The sequence below is a fragment of the Dryobates pubescens genome, chromosome 26 (genome assembly GCF_014839835.1).
Source record: "Dryobates pubescens isolate bDryPub1 chromosome 26, bDryPub1.pri, whole genome shotgun sequence".
In the NCBI taxonomy this organism is placed as follows: Eukaryota; Metazoa; Chordata; class Aves; order Piciformes; family Picidae; genus Dryobates; species Dryobates pubescens.
Window position 1 is genome coordinate 4,293,224 of NC_071637.1, and position 13,573 is coordinate 4,306,796.

At 58.2% G+C, this 13,573-nt stretch overlaps 1 protein-coding gene across 1 annotated transcript; it reads right to left on the reverse strand.

Moving 5' to 3' along the window:
* Positions 1–262: 262 nt before the first annotated feature.
* GDAP1L1 (ganglioside induced differentiation associated protein 1 like 1) lies at positions 263–13,072 on the reverse strand. Its single transcript, XM_009908615.2, has 6 exons — positions 12,642–13,072; positions 10,179–10,371; positions 6,340–6,513; positions 4,251–4,348; positions 3,957–4,071; positions 263–1,181 (listed from the first exon to the last, which is right to left on the reverse strand). The coding sequence occupies exons 1-6, from the start codon at positions 12,819–12,821 to the stop codon at positions 838–840; spliced, it is 1,104 nt and encodes a 367-aa protein (XP_009906917.1). The 5' UTR covers positions 12,822–13,072; the 3' UTR covers positions 263–837.
* Positions 13,073–13,573: the final 501 nt, after the last annotated feature.

Below are 13,573 nucleotides of genomic sequence, written 5' to 3' on the forward strand. Positions count from 1 at the left end.
GGAAAGCAAAGAGCCTTCAGGAAAAGTGCTGAGGAGATCTGAGAGTGGTCAGACTTTGCAGAGTCCAAGTCGGTGAGAGATGCTTTGCAAATCCATGAAGGAAAACTCAAGAGGCAGAGCCAAAAGGCTTAAACCAATAATCTCCTTCGTGTGCCAAAACACAGGATGGGAGTCAGAAAGATTTCTCTCAAGAAAAAAAAAAAAAGTGTGGCAGTTAAAGACAGACATTAAATCCTCTTTAAAAAAAAAACCACCACCCCCCCCCAAAAGCCTACTAAGACCAGGGGATACATTCTGAGAGCTGCTCCAGGAAAAAACATTCCCTTCCCTGAAAAGAACTGGAAAATGGAGACTTGAGGAATGCAAACCCACCCTGACCGTGACCAGCTACTGCACCCTGCCCCAGGAGAGCCTCCAAGCATAACACAACACCCTCTGGAAGAGAGTCCTCACCACCTGCACGTGTGAAATCGTGGCCAGTGAACAGCTGGGAAAGACGAAGGGACAGGGCCCAGCATCCCAGTCCCGTTGGGAGCCTTCCCAGGGTCCCCATCTCCTGCTGGAGCCAGCCGGTGCCGCAGGCAGCGTCGCTCCCCGGTGGGCACGGCCGAGCTGTGGAGCCCTGAGGGTCTTACTGGAGCTGGCATTTAGAGGCGGTGGTGGTGGTGGTGGTGTTGCTGTGGTGGTTTCCTGGCGGGACAGGTTTCTACTTCTAGCCTATGGAATGTTACACTGCACAACGCGGCGGCGCTACCTTGCTTCGGAGTCGGCTACTGAGGGCTTCGTCATGACTTCACACGGCACACAGACACCAAACTGAACACCCAGCAGCCAGCACTAGATGTATTTTTTCTTTAAGTACCAATAAGCAAAATATCCCATTCCCCCCAGAGATCCCATCAGGAAGGAGGCTCCGAGGAAGGAGGGAGGTTTCCGCTTGACCAGCCGGAAGGCGTTGGGCACCACGGCGGAGAGCAGCGTGGTGTGGATGTCCCCCAGAACTTTCCTGAAGGCGAAGCGTTTCTGTATCCTGTCAAAGAAGGACTGCAGGTTGGGTCTGCTGCCATCCTCCCAGTATTTCTTAGAGAGTCCCAGAAACTTGAGGCGGTGCAGGGTGGCTCCCAGCAGGATGTCGGCCAAGGTAAAGACGCAGCCACAGAGCCACAGCTCACACTTCTGCCCTGCAGAGAGAAGTGACAGAGCAGGCAGGGTAAGAAGAACCCCCTTGGGTGGGCACCTAAAGGCTTGCTCAAAAGATCCCTGAAGGCAGGAGCATTTGCATGGGTTCTCAGCTCTCTGGCATCCCAAGAGGTCAGACCCTGTCTACCAGGCTCCGTGATGGAGGAGATAGGAGGCCACCAGGCTGGGAACAGGAGATGAGCCTTTATAGCTCACATCAAGACACGAACTGCTGTCTGCAAAATGGCTCTGCTGCCTCTCTCCCAAGTCAGGAGAAGTAGCAGATGGCATCCTCCTGTACCCAGGAGATCCCTGGCAAAGGGCTCTTAGCTGCTCTTGAAGATCTAGTACAGTGACCCCTTCTGCTGTATTGGTGCTCAGGGACAGCAGCAGCATTTGTCCTTGGTGGTGCTGGGAGCCATTCCAGGGGTGTCATGTTAAACTTGTCCTATTTTAGGGATGTGAGAAGTCCTTAGGAATCAAAACCATTTGCTGGCCCAGCCTGGCTGCTCTCCTTGTGTGCTATTGGAGAGGTGCTGCTTCTGTCCCCTCTCCTGCAATGGGGACCTTGCTCCAGGACACCAAAACTGGCAGCACATTGGTGCCAAGAGCTAGGTGTGCAGGGCAGGCAGAGCTTGGTTCAAATGCAGGGCATGGGGAAAGATAGTGATGTGCTTGATGGCCCCTGATAATGGGTGAACCTGGAAATAACCTCAGCAGACAGATGTCCAGGAATTAAGCAAGCTGGTATTAGGCTGAGAGAAGCAGGCTCAGGCCAGGGCAGTTTTAAACTCCTCCTTTTAGTGCTGAAAAGCTGGGCTGGAGCTAAGGCAGATAAAGGGAGATGCAGGTATGGAGGAACAGGAGAGGGGCAAAACTTGGCCCCATTCAGCCTCAGTCCTTGGGTTTGCAGCAAATCCTTAACTTTAGGGCTCTTCCACTCTCCTGTGGCTGTTGTATCAGGTAAGGTGAAAGTAGAACCTTTGCAGCCCTGGGCAGGCACTGGTGCTGCTGGGCCAGGCCATGGGAATTACTGATAATTAGCAGCTCTTGGCCTCTTGCCTAATCCTGCTGGAGGCACAGCCCAAGTGCACAGACTGTCTGGACCTAATTAGTCAATAAATGTTTGCAGTGACTAATGAATTGTTGGGGTGTTGCAGCCAGAACCTCCTGGGTGCTGCTGGGCCCCTGAGGATGCTGCGTCTCAGAGGTAAGGGAAGCAGGGCTGAGGTGGCTGCCCAGCTGCCAGCCACTGCTGCAGGTGAAAGCATGTGTCAGGATGGGGACTTCGGGAGAGTCATGGTCCAGCCCTACCCCTCCTGCCTCTGGGCTTGTGCCCACTACTGAGGGCTGGACACAGCTATGGGTTGTGCCAGTCCCCTGTACCCCTTCCCAACACCAAATGGAGCAGAGGTGTGGGCAAAGACAGCTCATCCACTTCACACCCACGGAAGCCCTGGCTCAGACCAGCTTGTCCCAGCTGTGCCTGCGGCAGGGGGTGTCACCCTGTGCTCCTGCAGCACCTCCCACCCTGCCGCTGCCCACCCTGCCCTGCCTGCAGCGCTGCCTGTCGGGCCCGCAGCCAGGGCTGCGTGGGAGGAGAGCTGCTGCACTGCGGCTCCTGGGCCGGTGCCAAGGGGCTGGTGCTTGTGCCCACTGCTGAGATCCTGCCCTGGCTCTGGGCACGGTGGGGAGGGTCTGGATGCCTGGAGTGGAGGGAGGAGCAGCGTGTGAGGACCAAAGGCAGCAGCAACCTCCCCTCTGCCCCAGGCACCCGGGATGTCCTCTGGAGGCACCTCATTAGGCTGAACTCTGCTGAGCTGCCCCGGATCAGTTAATGAGGGCAGCACAAGGTGGCACTCGGAATGCTTGGGGGCTCCTGGCAAATGCCCAGCCCGGTGCCATGCAGGGCCCGACCGTGGCACCTCCGAGGGCCCTTCGGTGTGGCCCCAGGCATGACGCACAGCTCCCAGCTGCTGAGGCCAGCGCTGAGGGCAGGGGCAGCCTGGGGGCTGTCCCCTGGTTAGCTGTGTCTGGGCTCCGCTCAGGGCCTGGCACTGCAGCTGTCCTGGGGAGGGGGTCGTGAGCCCTGCCAGCAGCGGGGACAGGAGGATGACGACATCAGCCCGGGGTGGCGGCGGGACAAGCCGTGCCCAGCTGTGCCCACGCAGCCCTGCCTGCCAGGGCACCAGCAGGCACCCAGCAGCCTGTGTTTGATGTTGGGGGTGGCTGCTGTGGGTCTCTCCCACCCGCTGGCATTTGACGCAGGCCCTGTGGAAGCTGCCACCCCTCCAGGGTCCCTCAGATTCCCGCCAGGTTTCCCTGTCTGTGCTCCCTTGAGATGTGCCTCAGCACCGTGGCTGGGGGAGGATGGCTGCAGGACACGTCCCCAGCCCTGTGCTTGTGTCTGTGCTCCTTGTGGTGCAAGAGCTTGGGGCCAGCCTGCTCCACCCCAGCCAGAGCATCAGTCCCTAGCAGCTGGGGTGGAGGGGACCTGCCACCCACCCTACAATGGCTGCAGAGTTCCCTCAGAGCAGCCATGAGGGCAGGGGCCCTGCTGTCCCCTGTGGCAGTGGGCATGGGGGCTCCCTGGAGCAGGGGTGGTTTGCTGGAGGTTGGTGAGTGCACCCAAAACGAGGAGAGCCCAGCAGCAGCCTGGCTCCACTGGCAGTTACCCCATAGGGGGTGTTCATCAGGTGCAAAGCTGTTGGCTGTTCCTGGTGTAGCACCTCGGGCTCGTGTGGGAAAACATCCCATGAATGCAGCCCAGCACCTACCTTGGTACTCCAGTTTCCTCTTCTCCAGCTCAGCCTCGATCTGGTCTAGCACCATCCCCAGCTCACCAAGGATCTTCTTCAAGTAGCTCACGTTGTCATGCTCCAGGATCTTGGCCTGAGTGGAGGATGGGATTAGAAGGGAGGGAGGGAGGAAAAGACAGGTGGGTGGGTGCATGGATGGATGGATAGACAGACAGACACACAGACATGTGCACAAGGCACCAGGTGCCCATGGCAGGTCTATGGGTTGTGTCCCACAAGCACCAGAGATGTGTGTGGCTTTGACCCACTTACCATGAGCTTTTTCTGCTTGGAGAGGTAGGGCTCTGATAGCTGTGGCTCCTCTTCATGGTCCAGCTTCATGAGATCTGTGCTGGCATTAGCTAAATGTCCTGGGAGGAGACAGAGAGAGGGGCTGGGGGAGCTGAGTTTGGAAGAGGTCAGAATAACTGCATCCAGCAGCAAAGCACCTCCTCCTACAGGCAGAGTGTTGAAGTACCAAGAAGAACACCCCAGAGAGCTCAAATGGGCCACATGCTGATGCCATAGGCAGGGTTGGCCAAGGTATTATGCACCTTCCTAGGGCCAGGTAGCTTCAGCCTCCCATCCATGGCTCACAGCACTGGCTGCAGGACACAGCATATTCCCTTCCCTAGCTGGGCTGAGTCCCAGCTCTGTGGTTTCAGAGGGGTTCAGCTCTTTGTTCCCTCTGCTGAGCTCACATTAGAGCTGCCAGAAGATCCAGTTTTGAGAACATCCCTCAGCTTTCCCCATAACCTGGTTCCTGCAGCTCCATCCCCAGCAGGCTGATCCTTTGGGATGTCTGAGCCAGCTGTCCACATGTAGATGTGTGTGCAGAGCAATGGCCTGGGGGGCTGCTCCCTCCCAGATGAAGCTGTCCTGACCCAGCTCAGGGTCCAGGGGTGCAATTCAGTAGTGTGGAGCCCATCAAAAGCATGGGGAAGATGCTCACACTCCTCCCTCCTAGGGCATGGGGAGGAAGCCAAGGCTTGGTGCAAGGGAGCTAACAGAGGAAAGGAGCAGAATAAATGGAAGAGCAGACTATGAGAGGCAGAGTAACACCTCAGGGACAACATAAATTGCCCAAAGCTGGGCAAATCTCTTCCTGCCAGGGACCATCTGCCTCTCCCTCCTTGTTCCCTCCAGCAAGGCCTTGGCTCTGCTGATGAGCAGGTGCAGGAGGTGCCAGGGCTGGCCAGGGTGGCAGCCAGCAGCAGGCTGTCCACTGCCACAAGATGATGAACCCCCCTTGTTTCCATCACAAGCCTGGAAGCTCCTGCTTGCTGAGGCTGCCAGCCAGCTCTCCTGGAGCTGCAGCTTGGATAGGAGCCTGGATGTCACCCTGCTTTTGTTCCCCTTGGGAGAGCCTGGCCCTCAGTTTACCCTCTCACTGGGACAAAACTGCATGGATTTGGCTTGGCACCCACTGTAGCAGGGCAGCCCAACCAACTGCTGGGCATAGGGGATGTACTGGGGAGGAAGGACAATACTGGCACTGGGGCACCCCACAGGCCTGTCCACAGCAATGGCTTGGGAAAAATGCCCCCGGGGGGAAGATATTTTTAAGGACCTCAGCAGAGTGCTGGGGAGGTGATGTGAGGCAGGCAGGGTCTGAAGCCATCACAGCAGGACCCTTTGAGGTCAGGATGAGCTCTGCACCCTACATCTACCCAAGGTCTGGGGGTGGAGGTGATGCTTGGTGACATGGGGACAGCTGCCTGTGCAGGGTGCCAGCATGCAGCCTCTTTCTCTTTGTGGCTGAGTCTGCCCATCTCAGAGGGACCATCTATGACTCAGGCAGCTGCAGTGGGGAATGGAGTTTGCTGTGGGTATTGCTTGGGACCACAGCCTGGGCATGGGGCACACTCTGGTGCCCTCCTAACGAGGTCACTTTTGTGGTGAGGGACTCTCCAGCAGCAGCCCTTGAGTTATAATAAGCATCATCAATGTTTTATGAGTGCTTGAAGGTCAGGCACAGCCTTATGCCGATTCATCCACAATCTGCTACCCAGTCTAGCTGTGCTCTCCCTCCCTGCCTTGAGAGCTCCCAGAGGGAGAAGGGATGTGCAGAGGAAGGACCAAACCCAGGTGCTTCAGAAAGAGCTGGGTGAGAAGCATGCATGGCCCGTGGGAACCCAGATGCTCTTAGGGCTGGGGAGCCTCTGCAAGGGGCTTCCTGCAGCTCCCGAATCAGCTGTGCTTTGCTGTTTCCCAGCTCGGTCCCTGCTTGCTTCGGTGGAAAGGGAGGTGATCAAGAGCAGGGCGGTTAGCTGGTCCCTGCAGCCAAAGGGAGCCTAAAGGAAGAGCTGTGGGAGCCGCCCCCGGCAGCAGCCCTGGCAGCCCTGCCGGAGAGGAGACTTACTGCGGATCTCGGCGGTGGCGTACTTGGGGATCATGGAGTCGGTGGTGAGCTCGGGGTGCAGGATGCAGCCGTGGGTGTAGGCGTCCATGGGCAGCGAGTCCAGCAGCTCCCGGTACTGCAGCACCCGCGAGTGCAGCAGGCTGCCCGGCTCAGGGATCAGCTGGGGCACGTTCTCTGCCAGGCCAAAGCAAAAGCTGTCAGCACGGTGCTCCTCAGGGGCTCCTTAGCCCCCATGGGCCCCCAGCGTGCGGTCCTGGATTGAGATACTTCTGAGCATGGGCTTGAAACTGTCCCCATGGCTGGCTCTGCCCCATCCCTGGTCCCCATCCTGGCCAGGAGTGTGCCCAGCCTGTCCCTACAGACAGGCAAACACCCAGGACTACAGGGACACATCCTCAGGCCCACAGCTCCCACATCCCCAGGAGCTCAGGGCAGCAAAGCCCTCCACCTCTGCAGCTCCTGAACTTGTGTGCTGGTTCCACATCTCTTAGAAGGGGAACAAAACCTTGTCAGGCTACAGAAAAGAGCTGAGACAGGGATGTGAGTTTGGCATCTCCTGGGTTACACTCCTACTGGAAATCACAGAATCACCAAGGTTGGAAGAGACCTCAAAGATCATCAAGTCCAACCTGTCACCACAGACCTCATGACTAAACCGTGGCTCCAAGTGTCACATCCAATCCCCTCTTGAACACCTCCAGGGATGGGGACTCCACCACCTCCCTGGGCAGCACATCCCAATGGCCAGCGACTCTCTCTGCGAAGAACTTTCTCTTCACCTTGAGCCCAAACTTCTCCTGGCACAGCTCGAGACTGTGTCCTCTTGTTCTGGTGCTGGCTGCCAGAGAGAAGAGGCCAACCCCTTCCCGGCTACAACCACCCTTCAGGTAGTTGTAAAGAGCACTGAGGTCTCCCCTGAGACTCCTGTTACACCAAGCAAGGCACCTGCTCTTCTTGGGCTCCCTTGAAAATCCCTTTCAAGACGAGTTATCAGGGAGCAGATAACCAAAGAAGGAGCCCAGCACATCTTCCCCCCCACGTTCCCCGGGCTCCTCAGCTGCATGAGTGTCCCTTGCCCCGCCCAGCTTGGCACCTCCCTCGCCTTGCTGGGGTTTATTCATCGTTCGTGGATGGCAGTTTGTGTCCTGCCCTTTTCATCACACTCCCAGCTCAGAATACACAGCAGATGACACCACGAGCAGCGAAATGTTCTTCTTGCCTCCCCCAGGAATACCGGGTCCATTTTTTCATGGGCTCATAAATGTTTATGGCATTTTCAGGCAGCAGTTAACAGGCAGTGAGTAAAGGACTTGGGGCACCGGCTGCCTGTGTGCCCGTGGTCAGCACACAGCACAGGGCTCACCACGCACCCTGGCTTCAGGCACTTTGGCAGTTGTGACCAACACAGCTCCTTAACTGAGGGTCTGAAATGACAGCTCTGCCTGGCCCCACTGCTGGTGGCAGTAGCAAGGCTGTGGGCACAGCCTGATGCCTGCCCAGCACAGATCAGACACACAGCTGGCCCTGCCCCGGGCCAGGCAGCACTGCTCCTGGACAGGAGCCAGGGAAATTCTGGCAGCCCCTGTACTGCAAACCTCCCAACAGCTCCAGGTCAGGGCTGGCTCTGCTGGTGGGCTCCATAAGCTCCTTCTAACCGATGGGCATCAGCATTTCTGTTCCCAGAGTGAGGGCAGGCCTTGGCAGCTCCTCCCTGCCCACAGGCTGCGTTCTGCCTGGGTGCCAGCTCTCCAAGTGGGGATTTTCCACCCGAGAAAAGCAACCAGCTGAGTGAAATAGCAGTAACTGACCTACAGCCTGCGTGCTGCTTCCACAGGGCTGCCAGCCAGCACCAGACAGGCTGGGGCTGAGGCTGGGTCCCAGCACATCCAGAGTGACCGCCACATCTGGCAGCAGGACCCAGTGATCACAATGAAATAGCAGCAAACTGGCCACCAGCCCACATCCTTCAGCATGTCCCAGGGAGGTTTTCCAGTGGAGCGGTGCTGGCCCTGCCTTTGCACACCACAGCAGACCTGCACGTATGGGCTGCTGTTGTGTGTAGTCCACAAGTGGTGGGCTGTGAAAGATGGGATGGGGGGGCTCTGAAGAATGGGGCTGGGGGTGCTCTTGGAGAAGTCCCTCACCCAGGCTCTGAGATACATTGCCACCAGCCAACTCATCAGTGGTTTCCTGACTCTGCTGGAAAGTGCCCTGGTGAGAGCCATCCTCAAAGGTGATTTATTGGCACTGTTTACTGCTTTTGGGGGAAAGAAAACCCTCACTCAAAGCACCACCCTGCACTGGGAGCTGACACTCAGGGGGTGTGTAAACAGCTGAACAAGGTCATGCTCTAGCCCAGGGGAAAACAAAACTCAGTGAAACACCTTCCTGCAAAGGCATTTCCAAGCCCTGTGTGTTCCTGCAAGGTGGATGATTCCCCCTCACACCAACCCTTCAGCCCCCTGGTGATGCTTTTGTCGGGGATGCTGGGAAAGAGCTCGGAGCAGAGCACCAGGGTCCTCTGCCCTGGAGCTTCCCCTCTCCTCAGTGTAAAGGTGAGAAACTGCACCTGGCTGGAAAATCTTCGGGGCAGGCGTTTCCCGGTGCAGGGGCAGCAGCGTGTTGCCCTCCCGCTGGGGCCAGCCTGTTGTCACATATGCTCAGCCCACCTGCCCCTCACTGAGACCGGCCGAGGCTGCTGCGCGGGGCGGGCACCACGGAGCCGTGCTTCCTGCAGCCCCTCGGCGGCAAAGCCGCTGCCGTTCCATTCCCCGTTCCCAGAGAGCCTCTGCCGGTGCTGGCCGATCCCGGTCGATCCCATCCTCGCTGCCCCGCCGGCGAGATAGCAGCGAGCCTCTGCCGAGCATCGGCGGCGCGGCGGGGCCGGGAGAGGACAGCAGCTGAGCTGGCAAAACGCCCTTGCTTCGGGAGCTATTTTGAGATGTTTTTGATGTCTCTGTTGCAAGGAGGATGGATGCTGGGGCGAACATCGTGATGGCACAGACCAAGCTCCCTGCTCAGCTTTGAAGCCTCCTCGGTGGAGCGTCCCAGCCTGACAGCCCCCAGGCTTGGGGAAATGGGGGCAAAGGGACGTGAGATGCCGAGGGGGAGGCTGCTTGCTGCAGCGGACATGCAAAGAGCCACCTTCGAGTGCCACCTCAGCATCCTGCTGCTCCGGGCTCTGCTGGCTGCCATCCTGCTCCAGGGGGAATATAAGCTTCTGTCTTCCAGCTGTCCCTTCCTCTGGGTTTGTGTCACATCATCCTCCCATGGTGCCCAGCACCGATGGCTTGGTTTGACTTTCAAAAGGCAGTTTTCTGCAGGGCACAGTGGCACCAGGGGCAGCAGAGTCCCCTGCACACAGCTGGCTGCACAGGGCCCATGGAGGAAGGAGAGAGGGGCAGCATCACCTGGCTCAAACACACCCTCTCTCAGCAGGGCCACTCAGGGTGGATTTTATGCCATTATCCAAGGCCAAAGGTGGCCTAACCCACAAGCATTCCCTTGCACTGTGTCCCGGTGGTGGCTCCAGTGAGATGCCACCACACACCATGGGAGCAGGGGGAAAGGATCCAGTGCAGGAGCGTGGCCCCCAAGGTGGAAACAAAAGGCACCCAGCTACGCCCTCTCCCAGGCCCTCCACTGGCACTTCCAAGGGACTTTTGGGGATTTCTACTGGATATCTTTCATTTTCAGGGAAAAACACAGTACTCTGGAGAGGAGAGGTAGCTTGCTGCCCTCCTGGAGGAAAGCTGAAACTTCAAAAGGTGAATTGGCAAACAGCGCCTGGCCTAAACCCGAGTCTGCCCTGAGGTGTAGCCCACCCCCACCCTCCTTACCTCCCGTGAAGTTCTTCTCCATGTAGTCAATGATCTGGTTGTAATCACTGATGATGTTGTCCTTGTGGATGATGACAGGCACCTCCTCCCCCAGGTTGAGCCGCATGAACCAGGGCTCCTTGTGCTCCATCAGGGGCAGGCTGACATCCCGCTCCTCGCAGGGCAGCCCCTTCTCCGCGATCACCAACCGCACCTGGGCCGAGGGAGACCAGGGACAAAGGGCTCAGCCCTGCACACCAAACTGGCCCTCAAAGCACCCTGAGAGCACCACCACCACCCCATCACACCTCCATGGCCCATCCCAGTCTCTTAAGCTCAGTGGTGTGCCACAAGACACGCTTGTCCTGCAAGAAGCCAAGTGGCTCTTGGCATGGGGTAACTGCAAAATCAAGGCAGCCAAGGGAAATCCTCACAGCAAACAGAGGAGACCCAAGCTCATCCTAACTTCACAGGCTCATGGACCACCATGGCCTGTGTGACAGGTGAAGGGGCCTGGACTGCTAGCGGGCTCTGAGCTCATCCCTTGGCAGCAGGTAGGGAAAGGAGGCAGTTCCCCAGCTGGGAGGAATCAGTGATTCGGCTGTGAGTTGCAGAACAGCCCAGCAGACACATGAGGAAGAGAAGAAGAGGAAGGAGAAGGAGGCCTGGATGTGGGGCATCATTCCCATCACCTCTGGCCAGCCCTCAGGTTTGCTGCTGCTTTGCTCTGTGCTTGGGATGATGTTGAGTGTGCATTTGGGGAGGGCATTGTAGGCTTTGGGGTTATAGAAACCTGGCTGTTAGGAACTAAGTGTGTCAAATAGGCCAAACCCCCACCCCCAACTCTCAGAGGATGTGAAACAGCCACACCTCACAGAACCCCTGAGGGAGGGAAAAGCACTCCTTTTCCTCCAGCAGCAGCTAAAAATACAGCTTAACAAATATAAGCATTTCTAGCTGTACTTCAGAGTTCCTGGGGAATTAGTCATTAATTATTTACAGGGTTAGCAAATCAATTTTTTTTTCTTTTAAAGCCAAAAGGAAGAGCCTGGGTACCTCAGCTGCAGCTTGTGCTTGGCCTTCTCCTCCAAACTGAGGGCTAAGTCCCGAGTAGGACCACCCAGGGCATCTGTCCCCAAACATTGTCCTCAGAGGAGCCCCTGAAACCACCCCAAGCTGTGGTCCCAGCTGGAGGTGACAGAACACCCTTGGATACCTCATCCAGTCCCTTCAGCTCCTTCACAGGCAAGGCAGATCCTTGTCAGGGGTCTCAGGATCCTAGTGCCCATGGAGGGTGGTTCCAAGCAGCTCCCAGAGCAGAGCAGGAAAAGCTTCACCCACAGCTGGATCTGAACAAAACTGCTCTGCAGGCCACCCTGTGCAGCCCCTGATGCCCCCTGCCCTGCGATGTTCATCACAGCAGTTTGCGCTCAGCTGCCCTCCAGCAAACACTTTCCTTGCAAGTGACCTCAAAACCAAAGCTTGAAGCTGTGAGAGCAGAGCTGTGGCTCTAGGTGTGCCCTGCCCTGTTCCCCGAGTTTCCAGCCCCACAGAGCTGAAGGCAGTTGTAGCGACCCATCTCCCCCGCCCCCCGCAAAGTGCCTTCCCTGCTGCTAGCCAAACGAGCAAGACGGAAACCAGAGCAAGCCCAGCCCGTGCGGGGGAGCCGGGCGGGAGCTCCCCTCGCCGGTGCGGACGAGCCGCTGCCGGTGGAGCCGACCATGTGCAGCCACCCTGCTGCATCGGGCATCCTCCCTTCTTTGTGCCTGCAAGCAGGGACGGGCACCTCTGCCGCCGGCCTCCCCCGGCCTCCTTGCCAGGCTGCGGGGCTCTAGGGGCCCTTTGCGCTGGGGGATCTCTGTGCTCCCCCCAGCCCTCTGGATATCCCATTCCCCACATAACAACAATGGTGTGGGAATGACGGGGGGGTTGGCGCCAGGAGAAGGTTGCTCCATAGCTGCTGCGCTGCAAAATGAGCATTTACTACTATTGCCTGGAAAAAGGGATATCGGGGCGGGGGGGGGGGGGGGCACACAGCGGGAATAGGATTTCCTGGGCGCTGCTGCTGCAATGTCAGGGGTAAATCGTGGCTGGAAGGAGCCTGACTCGGGGGCTGCCTCCCCCTCTTCCAGCAGCAGGGTGGTCCTGGGGCCTGGCTCAGCCTTTGTCTGTGCTCCTGGCCGCAGGGCTGGGCTGAGAGCGAGCACAAAGCCAGGGCTGTTCTCGGTGCAAGCCACGATCCTAAAGCAAAAGCAAGGTTCTGGCTGAGCCCCCCCATCTCCGTCCCTTCCCCAGGCAGATGCTGTGAAAACGCAGAACCGCAGGGACAAAAGAGCTGCCGGCCACAGGCTGCTGCCCTCCCCAGCCCGGGGGACAAGCTCCTTGCTCTGCCCGTGACTGTATCCATGCTCCCCAGGCAGGGTGATGCTCTGAGCTCCGGAGGTGATCCTTCCCCGGAACCCTGCCAAGCCCTTATTGTTTTACCTTTTGTGAGCTGAAGGACTGGGTCCAGTGGTACAAAACCAGTCTGTCCTGGGATTTGAGAGCGGGGTCTGTCGGGTCCTGGTTTTCCTCCCCTTCCGTGGATTTCCCCGCGTCGCTCTCCAGCGCCGAGATGGGCCACCAGCTGCAGTTGGTGGGAGTAACGTTGTTGGGAGTCGCCATGACAGCCTGCGAGCGAGCGGGAGAGGGACGGGAGAGCAGCGCTAGCCCAGCATCACATGGCTCCTGCCAGCATCACTCCCGGGGCAGCTCCGGCAGCCCGCCTGGGGTGGGCAGCGGGGGTCACGGGAGAGGATGGTGCTGGCCGTCGTGCGGGTGAAATCCCAGCCCGTCCCCACGCGTGGCGGGGCTGCCACGGAGACGTGCGGGCATCGCTTCAATGGGCGAGGAGGAGGCGGCGGCGGCTCCCGGTGCCCGGCAATCCGGGGCGGCGGCTCCGGCCCTTGCGGCTCCCCGGGTACGTTTTGCAGCAGAGATTAAGGGGTTTGGGGTTAGACTGTGTCATAAAAGCTACACTGGTGGATACTGGCTTGAAAACGTCCTGCCTGCCTTACAGCCTTCACGGAAAGAAGCAGCAATGGTCCTCTAAGGGGGTTCAGGGATTTTTGGAGAGCACAGATTAAATAATTACTTCCTAAGAGGTGGTGTGCAGCCTGTACTGGGGTAGAGCTCAGGAGCTCTCAGTGTGTCCCAGAGCCCCGGGCCAAGCAGGACAATCTCTCCTGCACCAAAGCAGGCACAGCTGGGGGGTCATTGCCAGAATTATCAGGGGGTGCCACAACAGCAAACTTGTTGGGTTTCCACCACTCATGGAGCTCCAGAAGGAGCTCCTGCTCTCCAGGCACTACAAGCCTCACCCAAAGGTTTGCAAACACATCTGGGCAGCTGACACCTCTCTGGGCACAACAACCTCA

What these genes read in the sequence shown, in the direction of transcription:
- GDAP1L1 (XM_009908615.2), bottom strand. Translation starts at nt 12,821, where the DNA reads ATGGCGACTCCCAACAACGTTACTCCCACCAACTGCAGCTGGTGGCCC. An exon ending in AGTCCTTCAGCTCACAAAAG is followed by an intron (nt 10,372 to 12,641) that starts GTAAAACAATAA and finishes CCCTCGGCCCAG; the next exon opens with GTGCGGTTGGTGATCGCGGA. An exon ending in CGCCACCGCCGAGATCCGCA is followed by an intron (nt 4,349 to 6,339) that starts GTAAGTCTCCTC and finishes GTCTCCTCCCAG; the next exon opens with GACATTTAGCTAATGCCAGC.